General features: G+C 37.8%; 4 protein-coding genes across 7 annotated transcripts; 1 reads left to right on the top strand and 3 right to left on the bottom strand.

Annotated features, from left to right (window-relative positions):
* Nucleotides 1–1,821, bottom strand: LOC147275998 (FT-interacting protein 4-like). The gene has a single exon (XM_086254052.1). It carries the CDS (start codon nucleotides 1,819–1,821, stop codon nucleotides 1–3), a length of 1,821 nt encoding a protein of 606 aa, XP_086110178.1.
* A 1,101-nt stretch (nucleotides 1,822–2,922) lies between these two features.
* Nucleotides 2,923–8,235, bottom strand: ALE2 (Protein kinase superfamily protein). 2 transcript variants are annotated; one of them, XM_086253802.1, is made up of 9 exons: nucleotides 7,713–8,235; nucleotides 7,476–7,556; nucleotides 7,035–7,151; nucleotides 6,855–6,953; nucleotides 5,937–6,305; nucleotides 5,593–5,853; nucleotides 4,503–4,895; nucleotides 4,161–4,401; nucleotides 2,923–3,897 (listed from the first exon to the last, which is right to left on the bottom strand). In XM_086253802.1, exons 1-9 carry the CDS (start codon nucleotides 7,777–7,779, stop codon nucleotides 3,186–3,188), a joined length of 2,340 nt encoding a protein of 779 aa, XP_086109928.1. In that variant the 5' UTR covers nucleotides 7,780–8,235; the 3' UTR covers nucleotides 2,923–3,185. The 2 variants fall into 2 exon arrangements, with proteins under 2 accessions (XP_086109928.1, XP_086109929.1); XM_086253803.1 differs by lacking the exon at nucleotides 7,476–7,556.
* Nucleotides 8,236–12,996: 4,761 nt separating this feature from the next.
* On the bottom strand, nucleotides 12,997–13,995 carry LOC147275996 (glutathione transferase GST 23-like). The gene is made up of 2 exons (XM_086254051.1): nucleotides 13,687–13,995; nucleotides 12,997–13,380 (listed from the first exon to the last, which is right to left on the bottom strand). The coding sequence occupies exons 1-2, from the start codon at nucleotides 13,993–13,995 to the stop codon at nucleotides 12,997–12,999; spliced, it is 693 nt and encodes a 230-aa protein (XP_086110177.1).
* Nucleotides 13,996–15,290: 1,295 nt separating this feature from the next.
* LOC147275995 (transducin family protein / WD-40 repeat family protein) lies at nucleotides 15,291–19,181 on the top strand. Of its 3 annotated transcripts, XM_086252902.1 has the most exons (6): nucleotides 15,291–15,676; nucleotides 15,825–15,902; nucleotides 16,597–16,911; nucleotides 17,043–17,144; nucleotides 17,980–18,615; nucleotides 18,727–19,181. In XM_086252902.1, exons 3-6 carry the CDS (start codon nucleotides 16,672–16,674, stop codon nucleotides 18,910–18,912), a joined length of 1,164 nt encoding a protein of 387 aa, XP_086109028.1. In that variant the 5' UTR covers nucleotides 15,291–15,676; nucleotides 15,825–15,902; nucleotides 16,597–16,671; the 3' UTR covers nucleotides 18,913–19,181. The 3 variants fall into 3 exon arrangements, with proteins under 3 accessions (XP_086109028.1, XP_086109026.1, XP_086109027.1); XM_086252900.1 differs by having other exon boundaries at nucleotides 15,825–16,911; XM_086252901.1 differs by having other exon boundaries at nucleotides 15,291–15,902; nucleotides 16,062–16,911.
* The last annotated feature ends 548 nt before the right edge of the window (nucleotides 19,182–19,729 follow it).

The raw sequence follows: 19,729 nt of genomic DNA, 5'->3' as shown, positions 1-19,729 counted from the left end.
CTAAAACAAGATATCATCCCTGGTGGGCAGCCTCCTAAAGAAACTCAAAGGCCGAGAAGGCAACTTGTTCCTCAAGATCGGTGGCCTCAGCAGATACAACCCCCACAAAGCGACCACAACTTTGAGTGGTACTGCATATAAAGCAACAGCAGCAACAAAGCAAAAGATCACAAACAAGAATGTGGCCCTTGGATCTCTCCAGCTTAGCAATGCTTGGAAGCGTTCACCTTGTGAAGCCATATAACCAACAACAGTTTGAATCTCTCCCGCCACGCTCCTGAGGCGATCATACCTCATTCGAACAACCTCTGCACTCCGACTTGTTGGGAACGAATCAAATTCCTCATCCAATTGGTCAGCATCAACGGTCTCGATGTAGGAGAGCTGGGTGTCCATGCGGGGCGGGTGACGCGGCCTAGACCTGTATTGCCAAATCCCCACAATGGCTATGTATAGCAATATGGATGGGATTATGAGCTCTGGACTTGCAACTCCCAAGAGGAAAGTAAAAACAATAGAGGCAGAGTTGATTGGATTGTTCCAACTGCGAATAAACTCCACCTCTCTGACCAGTTCCCCAAGTCCACGGAGAGCAATCATTAGTCGGAAAAAGTTGGCCTTGCTCCTCCTCATGCTAAACATATGGGAGTCATGATCAAGCATATACTCCACCACCTCTCGTCCCAGTGGTGGCTCCGCCCGGCTAAGCCTGGACGCCAACACATCCATGGCCTGGTACCTCAGCGTCTCCAATTGTTTCACACCCAAAGGCTGCACAAAATGCATCTTTGGCAGCATTGGCATTGTGTACATATGCAGCATGTTGGCCATATTGGCACACGAAAACCGAACCGCCAGGTGAAGCTCACCCATTTTCTTGACCCCAGAAGGGTGCAGCATCAGGAGGGGGTACGAGTGAGTATAAACTCGATCAGATTCGAGTGTGGACAAACGAATCCTGACTTTCCCAATGCGCGAATCACAACTTCCGGCATTGCTGGCCATGTTCTTGTCAATTCGGGAATTATCAAACACCCCAATTGTAACAACTGTGCAGGGATCATACACTTCCCAAGTGTACTGCTCGTTCCATTTGGGCGACAAGGTATCAACAACAGTGCGAGTTCGGACCCATTTCTGGCCATACTTTGCAACACAATACGCATCAGTGGACCCTCCTTCCCCTTGTTTGATCTTCATTGGCATAAGCCCTGTTGCTCCCAAAAACCCAATTTCAAGCACACCAATGTGAGGCTTCCAAAGTCGCTTATCAGTTGGCTTAAGATCACTGCTATACATTGTGTCCTCATCTAGCACATGATATCCACCATCAAGAGAAACCCGAAGACGAATTCTAGGACTATACCTTTTGGACTCTGCTGCATTGCTGAAATGGCTGTTGTCAAAGTCGAACCATCTCGAAACAACTGGCTTTTCATCTGTTCGCCTTTCGATTGTTGTCACCGGAAGAAGCACTGTGCCCACCACCTCATCCCGCCCCGGCCCAACCCGGTCCTCAACCGAAACCAGCAGATAGTCTTCGAGCGGTTCAGCCACCACAAACATCAACTCCTCATTCCAAAGAGGATGGGACAGCGCCATAAAGGTGCTAGCAATTCTAGTCCTCAAAACCTGGTTTCCAACCTGGACTTTTGCCGAAAGCTTTCTCCCGCCTGGAACAATGTCTGCAGCTTCAATGACTGAAACTCTAAGATACCACAGCCTTGGGGAAAAGTAAACCTTGGACTTGATCGAACCAAGCCCATCATCATAATTGACATTGGCAGCCTCTGACTGGTTCTGACCCTGCTGTGTTGGCATTGTTTCTTGAATTCGCTGCTGCTCTGCTGCAATAACCTAACTTGCTCCTGAAGTTTCTTGATGAAGAAGAGAAAAGTCTCAAAATATTAAGGAAACATAAGAAAAATTGATAATGCAAAACAAACTAGGTCGGCTTTTATAATGGTTTTAAATCCTAATCTTACAAGGAAAAAAAAAGTCTTAATTCACTAAAAAAAAAAGTCAAATCAAATCAAATCAATTCCTCATCGTCATAAAATAAGATCTTAATTTTTTTTTTTTGGTAAGGACTTGTTAAATAAGATCCTAATTCGATAAGAAAACTTTAAAAAAATTCAATAAGATCCTAATTCGATAAGTTTCTTGATGAAGAAGAGAAAATCTCAAAATATTACAAGGAAACATAAAAAATTCTTATTAAAAATCAAACTAGGTCTGCTTTTATATTGGTTTTAAATCCTAATTTTACAAGGAAACATAAAAAGAAAAAATCTTGATTGACTAAAAAATCAAATGAAATCCTCATTAAATAAGATCCTATATTAAAATTGATAGAGATTCTATTAGATAGCTGGTAGTACACAAAGCTGTACACCTAGCTAGCAGTACTCTTACCATTTTTGCTAAGAAAAATAATTCTATCATAAGAATATACAAATACATTTTTAAACTTTAGAATTGGACAAGTTCACTTTCTACTCCTAGAATACAGAATGTTTCACCATTAAATTTGTTTGTTTATCAATTGGTGCCCGTACCATAGACGTACTAAATTTCTTAATCTTCAATTGTTCATTATTTCCCCTATTTTAATATCATGCCCACAATTGGGTATTGACACTATTGAGGACCTAATTGACTAATTCAGTAAGCAAAACCATTTTTAAAATAATGGACATTTGCTTATAATATACAAGTAATTTTGGAAGGAAAAAGATAAATAAACCTTTTGACGTGACTTTAGCAAGAATAGGGATTGTAGAGTAACAAATGCTAGCCAGCGTTACTATTCCTGAAAAATATTTTAATCTCACATTTAATAAAAAAAATTAATCAGATAAGCTATATCTGGCTACAAGCAAAAGATGGCTTTCAGCCCAACAAATTTGGAAAAGGTGAGCTGTCAATCAATAAGGCATTGAACCACAAGAATATGATTCATATAATACACAGGGAGCATTCAACTTACGTCTCCATCCAACTCGTATGTAATGAATCAAGAATTCCAAAACTAGAAGCCACAGTGCTCTCTCCTCTTTTTTTCTCACATCCTCCAATACATGGAATCCGCAGGAATTTCAAACACCTAAAACTACACCGATGGCTTACCAGAAAGCCTCGGTCCTTTTTCAACTGTACAAATTCAAAAATAAAATCAACAAACTTCAAACCCAGAATCCATCATTCCAAACATGCCTTGGAAGCAGACCCCCATGTTCACTCCTACTTCCTCTTGCTCTGTAGAAGGCTGGCTTGCTTCGGACTGTTCTCAACGGCCCTGACCTATTGCCATGTCTAACCGGTAAAGATATCTCGTCCCCAACCAAACTTGCAGTTGAAAATGGTCTGTTTTCCATCTCTTCAAGTGGCCCAGAACTGTACTCCATTGTAATGAAGGAAGAGGCCTGCCCGTAATTTAGCCGGGGAGTGAGTCCACCAGTGTTCCACCAACTGCTATCAGAAGGACCAAGATCAGCTTTGAAGTCAGAGTCCGGGACAGAAGACTCCTTTTGACTATGGCAATCCCCACCAGTCTCATCAGTGTCATTGTATATCAGCTTTAGAGCCTGCACAACTTCACCCATAAAAGGCCTGTGAGTCACTTCAGGGTGAACGCACATGGAAGCAATAGCTGCCACTTTAGCCATGTCGTCAAAGTCATAAGTTCCAGCCAAGGCAGGATCTACCAACTGCTGCAAACCTTCTCTGCTGGTTAGCAGTGGCCGTGCCCAAGTTACCAAATTCTCCTGGCCTGGAGGGTGGGACATGTCAACCGGTTTTCTTCCAGAGAGAAGTTCCAGCAGCACAACTCCGTAACTATAAACATCACTCTTGACAAGTAGGTGCCCTGTCATTGCATATTCAGGGGCAACATACCTGTAAAAATCCACCACTTTGTCAAGAGAAGAGTTGAAATGTTACTCTGACAGAACTTTTTTATCATATATTCCATCCAAATGTACTAGCAATTCATATGTCCAGAGGAAAATTTTCAATTCTTTTGGAAAACAATTATAATTCAATCAATTCACTAATTATTCACTAAAGGTTCTCAACTTCCAGTGAATTATGACGTAATATAGCTAACAAGGTTCTATGACTCTAAATGCCTAACAAAAACATTGGATAACTATGATTACCCGAAAGTTCCCATGACCCTTGTAGAGATGTGATGGCTTCCCTCAGTTGCTTCTCTAGCCAACCCAAAATCTGAAACCTTGGGTGTGAAGTCAGCTTCCAGTAAAACATTACTAGCCTTAAAATCTCGGTGAATAACACGAGGATTAGAATCTTCGTGAAGATAGGCTAGTCCTCTTGCTGCCCCGAGGGCAATCTTCATCCGTGCATCCCAGTCAAGAGGTCCCTTTTTCTTGTCAACACCTGAAAAACAATCATAACATACAAATCTTTGGTTTGAGGCTCATTCTATTCCAAATATAAATTTAAAAAAAAAAAAAAAATTCCTTGGAAGGAAAATATACCATGTAAGTGGGACTCCACACTCCCATTGTGAACAAGCTCATATACCAAGCTGCGTGCATGCCCTTCAATACATATGCCAATCAGTTTCACAAGATTACGGTGATGTAATCGGCTTAGCATCTCAACTTCTGCAATGAATTCACGATCTCCATTCTGATTATTATCCCTTGTAAGAACTTTGACAGCAACTTCAGTACCATCTTCCATAATTCCAAGGTAAACACGTCCAAATCCCCCTTCTCCCAAAACCCTTTGGGAACTGAACTTATTTGTTGCTTTCTCAAGCTCAGAAAGTGGGAATGTTTTAACAGAGAGAATACTGGTAGCCATGGTGGACATTAGGGACACTGAAGTGGAGCTTGCAATACTACTTGATAGGATAGACCCAATACCTGCATCAAACACAGAGATCCATCACTTGGTCTGCAGTATGTTTAACATGAAGCTCAGTTAACAATTCATCAAATTGACCAGATTGGAATTTAATGTTTCATACAAGAGTACCAAATTGAGACACAGCAACAACAACAAAGGGGCATGAGAATGAAATGCTGTGAAAATATTTTCTGTATAACAAACTACATCTGAACAAGAGTTACAAAATCCCACCACCTGAAAACCGTGATCCCCCTTGCATGCCCCAATTCATGGTACTTTGGTGATCCAGTTCTTGAAAATCATGTTCCCAACATACCATGATATATGGGAAGATAAAAGAGATAAATGCCACGATTAAAGAAAACTTAAGAACAAAAGGCATTGACTTACTAGACTTGCAGGAAAGTTTTGAGCTAATACAGCTATTTTCTCCTCAAATGCTTGAATTTTATTTATTTGATGTGCATGTGGTAAGGGTTTATGCATTTAAGCATGCATGCATGGATATACTTAAAGTTGTGCACAAGCAATGCAAGTGATAAGTGTAACAATGCGAACTGCAATCCTCACCGAGCAAACCAAATAAGTAAACCCCTAAAGTACTGCCTACGCGATAGAGGAGCGTATTGCTGTCCCTTACCCTTAAAGTGAACCCAAACAAACCAAGATTCTGGTAACTCTGATCTGAACATTAAAAACCCACATACTTACCAGATCTTTTGTGAATAGAAGATGTGAATGTTGGTCCGACAGCACTAGAAGGTCTTCCAACTTTCCTCCATTTTACAAAGATAGTGATTGCTCCAAGGAGAACCAATAGGAGCACAAATGCAGACAGAGCAATAATGGCAATGGTTCTAACATTCATCCTCTGGTTCTTGCTGGAAAAATCTGCAGTGATAGGGAGATTTCCAGCGCTTGCACTTGGACCGTGCCCCTTGAAATACTCATATGGTGGTGAAGAAGGTATCCCTGGTGATGACTGTTTTAGTTTCAACCCCAACAAATAATGAAATGATAAGCCAATGCATTAATAAGAGAGTTGAGGTTAGTACCTGGATAACTAATGTACATCACTTCATAATTACCAAAAAGAGTCATATTCAGAGGCACTTTCTTACGCAGAAATCTATCATATGTCAGTACCGCAGTGGTATTATCAAACTTTTCTCCTAGTGGAACCAAGTTAATATCCACTACTGTTCTTCCTTGATTTTGACTATCTGCACTGGCACCCATTATTTTCACTTGACTCTGTGCCAAATACGTGCCTTCAGCAACCTCAATTTCTAGCTCACTCATTACTGGAAAAATAGTATAAGGAGCTATATCCAGTAAAAGTCTGACTTTCATGGGAAACACACAACCACAAGGAGAACCCCACGGTGATGCAGTAAGTGGCTCCACACAAATTTGATCACAACCTGCCAAAATCACCATATCAGATAAGTAAACAAGCAAGGTACTCACTAAGAGAAACAATAATCTGAGGTAAAATACCTTTTCTTGACCGTAGTTAAACAAACAATGTTTAAGGTTTCCAAGAATCTAAGTCTCCCTTTTTCTAGCAGCAGCTCAAGAAGTAGGACTAGCTGCCTCTCCAACCCAGAGTGGGGGAAGGTAAAGCCTCAAACTCATCTTCCAAACCATGTAACTTAACAGACCATAATTTTCTTTTTTTATTGACTAAATGAACAAACCAAAACACATTCAACTATTGCCTCAGAAGAGGAGTGGTTTTATAGGGGACCAGAATATTAGTTGGTCCAATTCATTTTCTGAAGATTAGCAAGTGATATCCAACTAGCCAAATTGATAGTTTTTGGTCACCCCATCCCAGGCATAATAAAAATCAAACAACTTTGTTAGAAATTCATTATTCTCAACTGAACATCTATTGATTGAGTAGATGTTGTAACCAATGAGTGACACCTGATAATGACTAATAATAACAATTTTAAAAAAAATATTACCTTGGTCTTTTGACGGGGCCGGAGCAACAGTGTGTGGCCTCCCTCTCTCATGATGGTGATGATGATGACGGTGTCGTGGCAAAGGAGAACTGCTAGGACCTGAAATTTAGAAGTTATTATCACTGCAATACCAGCAACACTGGAACATCTAGGTATGAATATTTCAAAGGGAGTACACACCTTGATAAATTGGAGCAGGTGCAGGTGCAGGTGCAAGGGGTACCAAAGAAGGCTTGATCACCCGTGTTTTGGGAGGTTTTGATGAAGCAAAAGGCAATCTCATTAGAATTGACCTTGCTGCAAATGGTACAACCCTATATGTCATCCATAGGTTAAGACATATATGCATAGCTATCAAAAGAAGGGAATTTAACATGATAGGAAGTATAACTAAAACACTGGTAAAATGAAAAAGTATACATCGATAATATGAGCTATTCTAGTGTCCATTTGACGAAGATATCTATGTTCTACATGAGTTATTCTAGTGTACACCACCAATATATCAGCTTGGGAGTTTGTTCCCATCTCCATGACAATACATTTCAGTAGATTTGACTATTAAACATTGCTTATGCAGATTAAGGTTGAACCTGTTAAATGAATTATGCACACCCTTACCGCGTTCCACTGTGAAATCTCTCATAGATAATGGTTGGTTGGGCAGTTGAGGAGACAAGTATATAGTTAGTGATGAATGCCCTGAAAAAATAAGAAAATGGATACTTTTCTTTTATGCACTATTTGCTACAATGTACAATAGAATATTCACATTTTTCTTTTCTTTTCCCAGGAACCAAACAAAGAAAGAATCGAATAATAAATTAACAAATAAAATCTTAAAATAGAAAGATATACCTGAGCAATAGAAAACCAAGTTGAGCAGGAGAAGAACAAAAAGAAGAAGCAGAATCGGAGTCCGCATTGTCTCTCGCCGAGCCAAAATTCACACAAATCATTTTCAAAAGCAACGAGCTCCGAGCTCGAGTGTGTGGCCGGAGAGTCGCCGGAGGTTGCTAGGTCGCTGGTGAAGCAGTGGCCGGCGGCGAACGTCTCCATCGCATTGCTCGGTGGGAGTGGGAGATTGCATGGTTAAGAAGCAAAAGAGAGTGAAGAGTGAAGCAGTCGGCGACTAAACCCTAGGAGAGAGAAGAAAGGGCGGGCATTGCGGGTGGGTGGGCTTGTAGATCCATGAAATGCGGTAAAGGATCTAGCAGAAGAAGAAGAAAGACGTGTACGAATACATGGACCTGTGGGTCTAGAGAGAGAGAATGCGAGTTTTTTAGAGAGAGAGAGAGAAGAGAGATCTTGGGGAAGAGGAAGACGAAGAAGAAGAGCAGGGTTGAGGGAGCACAGTGGGAGTGAGGTGGGGACTTTATTGCTGCTGTCTGTGTCTCTGTGCATATGTGTGTAGCTCCAGCAAGACTGGTTTCGAGCAATTGATGATGGCCTGTCTCATCCACGCGCCAAACTCACACTCGCGTATCCGAACCAAACGACAATTTCGCTGCCGTTTCGGGACCTTATCCTAGTTTAGGATTTGGAACTTTGTGGACTGGGTGGGAATTTTGACTTTGAACCGTTTTTTTTTTTTTGTATTGCTGCGTAAACGTTAATTATAAAAACTGGCGTTTCAGAATTTTGTTTTTATCCTTTATTTTAAAAAGAAAAAGTTCTGGAAGTAATTTTTTTTTTTTTCTGGAAGCAAATGTTAATAACTAGAATTGGTAGTTACTAGTTAGTTAAACTTAAACTAATTGAATCTTAAACAAAACATATTTGGTCAATTACATTTTTTTTGGCCGGATATTTGGTCAATTACTTAACTTCATTTGACCTTATTAAGAAGCAACTTAAAATTAACCGTAAGCATTTTAAATAGGGTAACAAATTATTTTGGTCAACAATTTAACTATCACATCTTACCTTATTCGGAAATGATTTGAAATCGAACTGTAAGCATTAACCTTAAATGGAAGGACTTGCTAGCAATTGGAGTTTTTTTTTTTTTTTGTTCTTTTGGCATTTCTCTATAATTTGGCTAAGGAGCTCCATTTAACCCTTTGGGGATGTCCTAAGAGAAATTTACTCTATCTAATGCATCTCAATACATCTCAGCCATCATATGCGTAACTAGTTTAAAACCATGCCCTAACAATTGAAAAGCAAAAATGAACAATGAAATGAAAAACTATGAATAGATTTACAACCATACTAAAGTTGTTCCATTATGTCAACAAAATGTGCATCAAATCAATTTTAAATCACTAACTATTACACGCTGAATGTAGCAACAAAATTCAACATTAGTAAAATTGGTATTTCACCAAAATTCAGAAAATCTGAATGTTATTTCTGCAAATTTACAACAATCTAATGGATTCACGTGGCTTTCAACCTGCATCACCAACCAAAAAGCAAGGGAACATTAGAAAAAGGCCAAAATGCCAATTAATGAGCAAGGGCTTCATTAATCATATAGAAACCAGAAAAATACCATGCCTTCATGCTTATGAAACTACATGTATTCAACCAGGTAAGGAAATTAGTAAGGCAGATTACAATAGAGTAAAAAAATTAATAGGTATAAGCATACCAGATTGATGATGAAGCCCTCGCCCACTACTCTTCCTTAAATCCATGAGAGCAAGAACAGCCCAATTAGTGACAGGAGCCACCGGATCATCTGCACATCAATGGTTTAAAACCATGCCCTTTCAACAGGTGTAGACAATTTAGCAACCCAACCATACTTAAGCTATTCCATTATCTCAACAAAATGTTAAGCTGAGAGGCCCATGACCCGGTGGAGCTCCAAGTGGAAAGACCATGCCGAACCCATATGTGCTGAATAACTACCATGAATCCATGTTCAAAACCTCCAGCGTTCTAGCCCATTAACACTTGAAAAAAAACTTGTGGAATTGCTAGAGATGGAATATGAACTCATACACCCAACCTCCTCAACCAATCATCTCATTCCTCATAAACCCGTATTTGTTGTAAGACTTGATTGTATCTCTTTTTAATTGTAATCTCCTGCATTAATTCCATGTCGTACCAAGAGGCTTCCTCTAGAGGAGGCATTTCCTTCTTTCCCATCCCACCCATCCCAACAATAAAAGTCTGCAATAATAATAAAACATATAGATTAGTTTTCTTTAAAAGCTGCAGCCGCTAGTATCTACGAAGGAGAAGACAATACAAAGACATGAAAAAATACACGTCTGTCATACCTTTGATACTTATCAGTCCTTGTGTCTTAGACATCCTCAAAAGCCATGTAGTATTAGTCCTCTGTTTTTAATAAAACTACTACTCTGTTCAAACCATACTCTGAAATCTGAATTCCCACTTCTAGCAAACCACTCTATACACCCAAACACTCTTCTAACCTTTCTAAAACTAACAATTTCAATAGATTTGATTATTAAACATATATAATTTGTGCAGATCAAACAAAGAAAAATTGAGAATAAATTAAAAAAAGAAATCTTAAAAATAGAACCCATTGATCAACTTTTCACTTTTCAGACTTCCTGTATGACATGGGTGATGGGTGATGGGTATAGCCTGAATAAACTTATTATCATCAAAGACCACATTTTTCTTGGACAGAAGCACACAATAGAAATAGACAAATCCTCATTTGAGTACAGGGCTCTTCCTTTTGTTCACTTTAACAAAAAAAAATTTCTTGGACACAAAAACACAACGAAAAATACACCAAAATTCGAAAACTTTTATACACTTTCCCAGCATCCAAACAAAGATCTTGGGTGATAGTATTCGCTTTGGTTATGGTATTTCTAATTCAGAAAAATAACTTGGAGCCGAGAGAGACTAAAGTAAAAAGGAAAAATATACCAGATAAGTTCATTATGCAATTATGTACTACACAAATCAAGACAAATAAAAAACCAGAGAAGTTGTAAAAACAGAGAACTAGATTAGAAAAGCTCCATTGTCCTAGGAAATACTACACAAAGACAAAATAGACAATCAAGATGGTGAATAGTGTTGGATCAACCCATGTATCAGAAATGAAAGAATGTAGTTCCAGACTCAACATAAAAAAATTATTGAGGGGCATAAAAACTGCTGCAAATTCCCACATGATAATGAGGCAGTACATAAGTGCAGTTTGTTCTGTACTTGTAATTTAAAATTTGAGTGGAAAATCATTTTTTTAAATGTGCCCATAAGTGTATTTAACTTATCGAACATGTAGGTTAATTAAATAACAATTATATACAATAAACTCACATAATAAAGAGAATAGAAGAATCAAGAAGAATAACTACAAATTTGTGACTATGAAGTTGTTTTAGCAGTAAATCTTAGTAATGAAATGATAGAACTAGTCTACTAGAAGGGTATACCTGCAATAAAGAAGGATCACTCCAGAACAGACATTGAAAGAAAGGAAGAGAGATGATGGGTTGAGACTTGAGAGAACAGTGATGAAGAAGATCTATGAGGAGAGAGAGAGAGAGAGAGAAAAGATGGGGTACGTACCACAGCAAGCTTTGCATATATTATATAGTGAGGGAGGGGGCACAACAAAAGGATGCACCTTTGATATTTTGGAGGTGCACTCACGAAGTTTGCATGAATGCAGAGCATACTGATCAATTTCAGACTTCACCATTGTCCATGACCAACTTTTCAAAGTCTACAAGCTATGACTCTGAGCTATAACAAATTATAATCATGAAACTTGGAATATAGGCAAGAAAGATTTGGTGCATAAAAACACTCATACTCCTTACATGAATGCGATTGATCCTTTAATTGTCTTTTTGAAACATAGCTAGCAACGTTGAGGCTTAAGTTTCACTTCATCACACGACAATCAGCCATGATATATTCCACATCATAAAAAACTGGCTTATATATATCAAGTATATGCAATATGAAGAACACCACAAAAATCTAATAATCTCATCATTTTACTATGTAATTTGTTAAGATCTTCTTCATGAAAAAAAAAAAAAACTCACTTATATGCAGGCTCACTTGTAAGCCACAAATGATAGCATTTAGGTTTCATATTTGTCAATTAACACATATGAGATTCAAAGTGAGTCCATACAAGCATTTTTTAATTAATGTGGATCAAGAGCTAAATTTGACATTATATATAAACTCATTTCAATCTGTTCTCTCTTAATTTGTACAGTCCAACCCATTAGCTCTCATCTCATGTTGACCCTAAACACCCACCCTACAGCATTTTTAGAAGTTGCCAAATTTTGTTGGGAAAAGAATGGTCTAGTTACTGGTACTTTATTTTATTTATTTATTTTGATAAAAAAGAAAAAGAAAAGGATTGTGTAGGAGTTGGTCTTGCAGCTTATTCTGGGCTCAACCTCCGTTTGGGAAAGGTCCAGCTTATGGCCACGTTGGGAATTGGACCCTACCTAATGTATAAAATAAAAATGGGATTCTAAATAAAACCCACAAACTTCTTTTCTCACCCCACAGCAAATTTTCCTCTGAATATTTCAGTTTTAACCTAAACTAAAACATAATTACTGAACCCAAAGAAAAATTGCAGAACCCCACCCCCCCTTTCTCTTACAACAAAGTGGTCTCGTACTCCTTTAATTGAACAGTTTTTCCATAGATAATGTCACAATGATAGCTTTTTTTTTTTGGTCGAAATAGATAATGATAGCTTAATGGGCCCCATTTTTGAAATTGGTTATTATTTGCACTTCATTTCTTTACCATGCCCATGTTGTTGATCTGTTGCTAATCTTTAAGGCTTGTACCACTAGCCCCATAAAAGTGTCCAATTTTTTTGGTCAATCATCTAACTATCATTTCTTATTTTATTTGAAATAACTTAAAATTGAATTAATGTAGATGTGAAAGAGAAAGAGTATCACATAGATTAACATTAACAAAGGAAAACTTAGCCATGAAAACAAAACTGTACAGGGGTTGGGGTCCAACAAATAGCAGAATCACACATATATGCTCAATACACTCGTATGCACTCTTTTTAAGTCATCAATTGTTTACAACACTTATATATGGTTTTGGATTTGTAGTCCAAATTACAAAAGACTTTAGGCAGCCAAATTACATTGTTTTGTATCACATTTTTTACATTCACGTGGTCTTCTCGGAAGTGTTAAGACTTGAGACTTGGATATAAAGAAGTTGCTGCAGGCTTGGTATACATCACCCTTAGGCGTTTGAAATGGGCTAACAGATGTTTCTGATCAGGATGATTTGCTTTAATCACATCAACTTCCTTGAAGTTTTTAATCCATGCCTGCAAACGAGGGAAGCTATTGGCTTCCAGCACTTGTACACCAGCTGCTTCTTCCACTGCCTCAAACCAGAATGCTATCCATCCAAAGGCTAAGTCTGTCATTCCGATCTTGTCACCGTTGAAAAACTTCTTCTCCCCAAGGCCATGCTCTTCTAAGATTCTCAGATGTTCTCCCGCGTCTTTTACTGCTTTTGCTTGCTCTACTCCACAACCTTTGAGGAATCCGAAAAAGTTCCGCTTCTGAATTACACAAAAGAAAACTTGTTAGTGAAGGTAACATTTTTATATGGGTGTAGGAGGAATTCTCTAGATAGAAATGTAATCATTCAATAGTATTCGAAACCCCCTCAAATGATGCTCGAACCCTTCTTAAAAATTGTTCGAAAGCCCTTGAATATTGCTCAAACTCCCTTGAACAGTACTCTAGGCGGACCTAAAACACTACTCAATGATTATAATTTTAACTCTAGAAAAAGAAGCAGTTTAGTTTTCAAAATTTTGGCAAGTTATGTGAAGCAAGCCTAAAAGTTAGGGAGGTATGATTACCTTGTCGTCTCCAAACTTTGTCCAAAACCGAGCCACGCCCTTCTCGAAAGGGTCATCTGGAAGCAGAGGGTTCTGCGGCCACATCTCTTCAATGTACTCAAGAATAACAATGGATTCTGCAATTGGTTTTCCACCATGAACAAAAACTGGAACCTTGTTATGCACTGGGTTATACTGAAGCAGCAAATCACTCTTGTTGAATATGTCATCTTCTAGATATTCATATTTGACACCCTTGAGTTCCAGAGCCCATATAACCCTGTAAACATATGGACTTGCCCAGAATCCTAGTACCTTTACTTCCTCCATATGGTGTAGTTTGTGCTTATCTTCTTAGTCTAGTGGGTATATATACATATGTACCTGATTAAATAAATCAATGGAAGTCTACCTCGCCTGATTAAATAAATCAATGGAAGTCTAACTTGCTTGGGGTCCAAGTAATCAGAAAACAAGGTTAGGTTAGGTGGAAAAATGCTAATTTTAATGTGCCTTCTTATTTGACCAAGTAATAATTCATTTAAAATAAGACCTTCCATTGTCTTTACAAAACTTCTTTGGGGTTGGCTTTCAAGCATCATTAGCCATTGAGGGCCTGTTTAGTTCAAGTTTTGGAGGTCTGAGAATGAGAAATCAATTTCATTATCGTGTTTGGTAAGTACATGAAAAGGAAATCAATTTCTGACCCAAAAGAATTTGATGCCCTTATTCAGGAGAAAATAAAACTATTGCTGGAGCAATGAAATTGATTTTCCCCCTCTTGAGAAAGCATATATTGTTTTTTTTGGGACAAAATTAGTTCTGATATTATTTCAAAATAAATAATAGATTAGGGTACACTTGGAAAACTGACCAAACACAATATTTATTGCTTCTAATTTTTAGTTTACTTTCCTAAACTTACCAAACACAGTAAAGAAAATTTCAAATTCTCTTCCCTCCAAAAAATGCAAAGAAATTGATTTCTCAAAAAATCAATTTCGTGAACCAAACGACCCCTAAAAACTTTCGTGGGCTCTTGGTTATTGGGCCTGTATAAAGGCTCAAGCTCTAGCGAGATCTATATTTATTCTCATTTTTATTTTATAATTAATGTGGGTCTCATTCTAGAATTATGTCGATCTAGAGACCAATCCCACAAAAACCCAATGTAAATCACCATAGAACCAAAATCTATTAAAATCCAACCATCAAATAGAACCATGAATATAGTAAAATGTACATTGAAAATTTAAAGTAGAGTCAATACGTTTTCAAAATGTAAGCCTTTTTTTTTCCCATTAGGTTTTAAGTTCAAGTATCTCCCAAAAAAAAAAAAAATCATGTAAAATATTTCATCAATTTTGAGCTGTAAACATGAATGATACTTGGTTTCATTGAGGAACTTCTCCAACTCTCTTACAAAAATATGTTTTTTTTGTCCAAACTTTTTATTTATTTCATTAGATTTCCCGAATATTGTGAATTCATGCCACAAACTCCACGACAAGAAACGACGCGCCGTTTATTAGTTCGTTGGCACTTTCTGTTTCCGGCATCAGACCGAAACGTTTTGGATAAAATAAAAAAATAAAATCTGGACCCTGTTTTCTCTCACAGAATAAACGACATCGTCTCCCAGATACTTAGATCTGCTCTGTATTTTCTCGTTGGAGGTACTCTGTGAATGAATCGCATTGACTGTTGTTACTTACTGGTTTCGAATCCAATCAGTATCACCACCCCTTCTTCATCCATAACACTTCCCTTTATTCTTCAACAATCGAATTCAGTTGCAGCAAAAAATCTCAGCTCGTCAGTTTTTCCTCGTCACTAATCCCTTTGTCTCCAACCTCTTGTTTTTCATTGACCTCTACCTCTCTCTGTTTTGGCCTCTTTCTATATAATTCTCGTTTTTTTTTCATTTCCGAACTCCAAGCTCTTCTGGGTTCGTTCTAATTCTGACCAATATTCGCTTTAGCATAGCGGTTAACGTTGTCTAGGACTCTAGGTTATTTGCTTCCAACTTTGAGCTCTTCTGGCTTCGTTATAATTCTTACCAATTTTATCTTTTCAATTATGATTTCAAGGTTTTGGGTGTTAATGGCTTTTTGGTACCTACAATTTTAGTTTTCTGATGCTTAGATTTCTACTTTTAGGCGTATGGGTTAGTATGGTATCTTCATTCCGCGTATAAGGACTTTTGGGCATTGAGAATTTAAGCTCCTGTTGTACTGGTACGTTTTTAATGTGAACTTTGTTTAGTTTACTGTTTTTGTTTGTTTGGATAGAATATTTGAGGTTTCGGGTTCTAGGAAAGTTTGAGCTTTTCTGCAGAGTTACAAGGTCAATTTTTTAGGTTTGGCCGTTTGGGGCATTTGGGCATTTGGTTTCAGAGCTATAAAGTCAAATTCAGAGAGCTTGGTCATTTGGAGCTTTGTTCTTTGTTATCAAAATTTTCGGGAAAATTAGGTCCGACCTTTGGCAGAGTATTTGTTTCTCTTTGGGTTATCATGGCTGGTGGAAGAGATGGGAATCTTTGAGTATAAAAGGCTTGATAGTTCATCAAAACGTCAAAGGATTCGCCAAACTCCAATGCCAATGGAGGGTTCGCCAAGGCTCGGCTCAAAAGGCCTGATTAAGAAGCATGAGTTTGTAAGAATTATAATTCAATGTCTATACTCAATTGGCTATGCGAAGTCTGCTTCATGCTTGGAGTTGGAGTCTGGCATTTCGTACAAAGCCGATGATTTTCAAATGCTGGAATCGCATATATCAAGCGGGAATTGGGATCGTTGTATTGATACCCTTAATGCCATTAAGGATTTGACGGATGACACAAGAGCTACTGCTTTGTTTCTTATATTCAAACAGTGTCTTTTGGAGTATTTGAGTTGCGGGGATGACAAATTGGCTTTGTCCATTTTGCAGAAAGAGATTTCAGCATTACAGGTGGGGAGTGACACGGTTCACAAACTTGCTCAGAGTGTCCTTTCCTCAAAGGAAATGGAGCAGGGTAAGATAGATGATAATGCTATGTTTGAATTGCGAAAAAAACTGTTGCAAGAATTGGAAAAGTTGCTTCCTCCACCAATTACGCTGCCTGAGCGCAGGTTGGAACATCTGGTTGAAACTGCTGTTTTGTCCCAGATTGATTCATGTATGTATCACAATTTGTCGGATGCAGTTTCGCTTTATGAAGACCATTTATGTGCTAGGGATAAGATCCCTACTGAGACTGTTCAGGTGTGATTTGCCGGTGATAATGCTTCTCTGCCTTGAAAAATTAAGTTTATTAGATTTGTACCTATTTTGCTCAGATGTTCTTCTTTTGGATGGCTGAGATACACATGAACACTTGTTTGTCGCTGGTGCAGATTTTGACTGAGCATAAAAATGAAGTTTGGTTTGTACAATTTTCTAATAATGGGGAGTACTTAGCCTCTTCGTCAAGTGATTGCACAGCCATCATATGGAAGGTACCATCACACTGTATTTGTATTAGAATTTAGAAGTATTTATACAAGTTGTTGGATGTGTTTTCATGCTAAAGTTTCATTCCTGAAGATGAATATATTAACCTATATGGGCAGTTATTCTACTTATCTAGTGGAAGTGTAGTTTTCAGGCCTAAGAAATTGTGCATCAGAAGTATACAATTAATGCTCTGTACATTGCTTGTGTAAAAATCTTAAATTCTTGAAGCAGATTATTATGGAAAAAGACAATTTGGTGGTTGTTGCAAATATAGAAAAATTGGGGAGGAGGAAATCTTTAGAAAACCATTTTGCTTTTAGAATCCACCAAATTTGTGAGGAGATAAAAATAATTTGTTCAGTTTAAGTAAGAGATATTTCTAAACAAATCTATTCTTAAGGTACCACATGGACAAATGCATGATCTTAAGAACTGTCTGTTTAGTGCAGAAACAAAATTATCTTGTTCCTAAAGTTGTTATGCCAATGTTAATATACTTTTTGAATGCAAAACATATATAATGTGGTAATGCCATATAGGATCCTAATATATGATTGTTACAATGCTACTTTAAATAGAACTTTCATATATATATATATATATATATTACATCTCTCTTCAATAGAACTTGTATAAACTGAATGCTAAAAGAGTGTATCTGTGGAGAAACTAGTAATTTAGATGGAAAAAAAGTTATAAAATAAGACACTAACTTGGATATCACCTTAATCTTTTGTACCACGAAAATAATTTTGTGGGAGCTCATCTTACTGTACTAGTGGTGGAAGATGCTAAGGTGATAGGGTTTCTGACATTAATTCTACCATTCCGTGCCAGGTTCTGGAAGATGGAAGGGTGACATTAAAACATACCCTACGGAGCCACCACAATCCAGTATCCTTTGTAGCATGGAGCCCTGATGACTCAAAGTTGCTCACATGTGGAAATGTTGAAGTCCTCAAGCTATGGGATGTGGAAACAGGTACATGCAAGCATACATTTGGGGATCATGGCTTCATTGTCAGCTCATGTGCTTGGTTTCCCGACTCAAAGCGACTTGTGTGTGGCAGTTCTGACCCTGAAAAGGGCATCTACATGTGGGATTGTGATGGCAATGAGTTAAAAGCATGGAGAGGGATGAGGATGCCCAAGATTTTAGATCTCGCTGTGACACCCGATGGGGAAAATCTTATCAGCATTTTCTCTGATAAAGAAATTCGGATTCTAAATGTGGGAACAAACGCTGAGCGAGTCATCTCTGAAAACCATTCTATCACATCCCTTTCGATTTCTGGAGATAGTAAGTTCTTTATTGTCAACCTAAATAGCCAGGAGATTCATATGTGGGATGTTGCTGGGAAATGGGAGAAGCCATTGAAGTTTATGGGCCACAAGCAGAGCAAGTATGTTATACGCTCCTGCTTCGGTGGATTGAATAGTACATTTATTGCCAGCGGAAGTGAGAACTCACAGGTATGCTTGCTTCCCAACGTTTGAGAACTTGCCTATACATGTGCTGAGATACCAATTACTCTTGTACCAGTGAACCAAATGGAACCTCACTTAAATCACTATCTTTTATAGGTCTACATTTGGAATCGGCGAAAGTCTAGGCCAATTGAAGTTTTGTCTGGGCATTCAATGACCGTGAACTGTGTGAGTTGGAATCTTAAGAGACCTCAAATGCTGGCATCGGCAAGTGACGATCATACCATCCGTATATGGGGGTCTAGCTTATCTAATAATAGTCAACCTCAGACACTCAGTTGAACAGATCACATCTCCTATTTCACACCTTGTGTATATAGCTTTTGTTCTTTTTACTTCCTTATTCATTAATGGGTTTGTAAATTTGTGCTTTTTTGAAAATTTTGGCATAAATGTCCCTTTTAGAACGGTAGAACCCACTTTTGCTGTACGTCTCTAGCATTTGTTAGTCACCATAAGGCATAAGGATATTGTTTGAAGCAACTTGGATCTGACTACCTTTCCATTTCTTTGCATGCTATGCTATTCAATATCTGTGAGCTTTGCTTTTATTTTTTTGGCCACTCTGTGAGCTTTGCTTAAAAGTTGAGATTCCCAACCTTTCCAATAAAGGTTGAGTCCCTTCGTTCTCAGCAAAAAAAATTTGCATGGTTCAGGTGTACATACTCAATTTGTTAATTTCTCACATTATACATACGAGACGTAAGAGTAGACACGACATGTAGATTCATTTTGTTATAAGGTGGTAGACGAGAGATAGACACTAACATGGTACTATGGTAGACGAGAGATAGATATATCAGACGTATATGCTTGTCTTATTAAAAAAAATTCAGCTTCTGTTGTCTTTCTTCACAACCCAAAAATAAGAAATCGGCACTCTTAAAGATCTTCTATGACATTAAAATGAGATAAGATGATTTACCATGAGGTAAGAAGGAAATGGCAGGTTTTCAAATTAAAAAATTTAAATGCTAATGTGTCATTGTATTAACTCCTAAAAATTTTAGATGGACGGTTTAAATAAAGAAGTCAGTAATGTTATATTTACCATATTTTTATACCACAATTTCATACCATCTTACATAGCATTCATACA

This window comes from Dryas octopetala, chromosome 8 (assembly GCF_963921425.1).
Source record: "Dryas octopetala chromosome 8, drDryOcto1.1, whole genome shotgun sequence".
Lineage (NCBI taxonomy): Eukaryota > Viridiplantae > Streptophyta > Magnoliopsida > Rosales > Rosaceae > Dryas > Dryas octopetala.
Note: the sequence above shows the minus strand (reverse complement) of the source record. Positions and strands in the feature narration are given on the sequence as shown.

Coding starts and splice junctions, on each gene's coding strand:
- LOC147275998 (XM_086254052.1), bottom strand. CDS start 1,821: ATGCCAACACAGCAGGGTCAGAACCAGTCAGAGGCTGCCAATGTCAAT.
- ALE2 (XM_086253802.1), bottom strand. CDS start 7,779: ATGCGGACTCCGATTCTGCTTCTTCTTTTTGTTCTTCTCCTGCTCAAC. Junction 5,854..5,936: donor GATGTACATTAGTTATCCAG/GTACTAACCTCA, acceptor AGTCATCACCAG/GGATACCTTCTTCACCACCA. Junction 4,896..5,592: donor TTCTATTCACAAAAGATCTG/GTAAGTATGTGG, acceptor TGTTTGATGCAG/GTATTGGGTCTATCCTATCA.
- LOC147275996 (XM_086254051.1), bottom strand. CDS start 13,995: ATGGAGGAAGTAAAGGTACTAGGATTCTGGGCAAGTCCATATGTTTAC. Junction 13,381..13,686: donor CAAAGTTTGGAGACGACAAG/GTAATCATACCT, acceptor TGTGTAATTCAG/AAGCGGAACTTTTTCGGATT.
- LOC147275995 (XM_086252900.1), top strand. CDS start 16,195: ATGGGAATCTTTGAGTATAAAAGGCTTGATAGTTCATCAAAACGTCAA. Junction 17,145..17,979: donor GCACAGCCATCATATGGAAG/GTACCATCACAC, acceptor ATTCCGTGCCAG/GTTCTGGAAGATGGAAGGGT. Junction 18,616..18,726: donor GCGGAAGTGAGAACTCACAG/GTATGCTTGCTT, acceptor TATCTTTTATAG/GTCTACATTTGGAATCGGCG.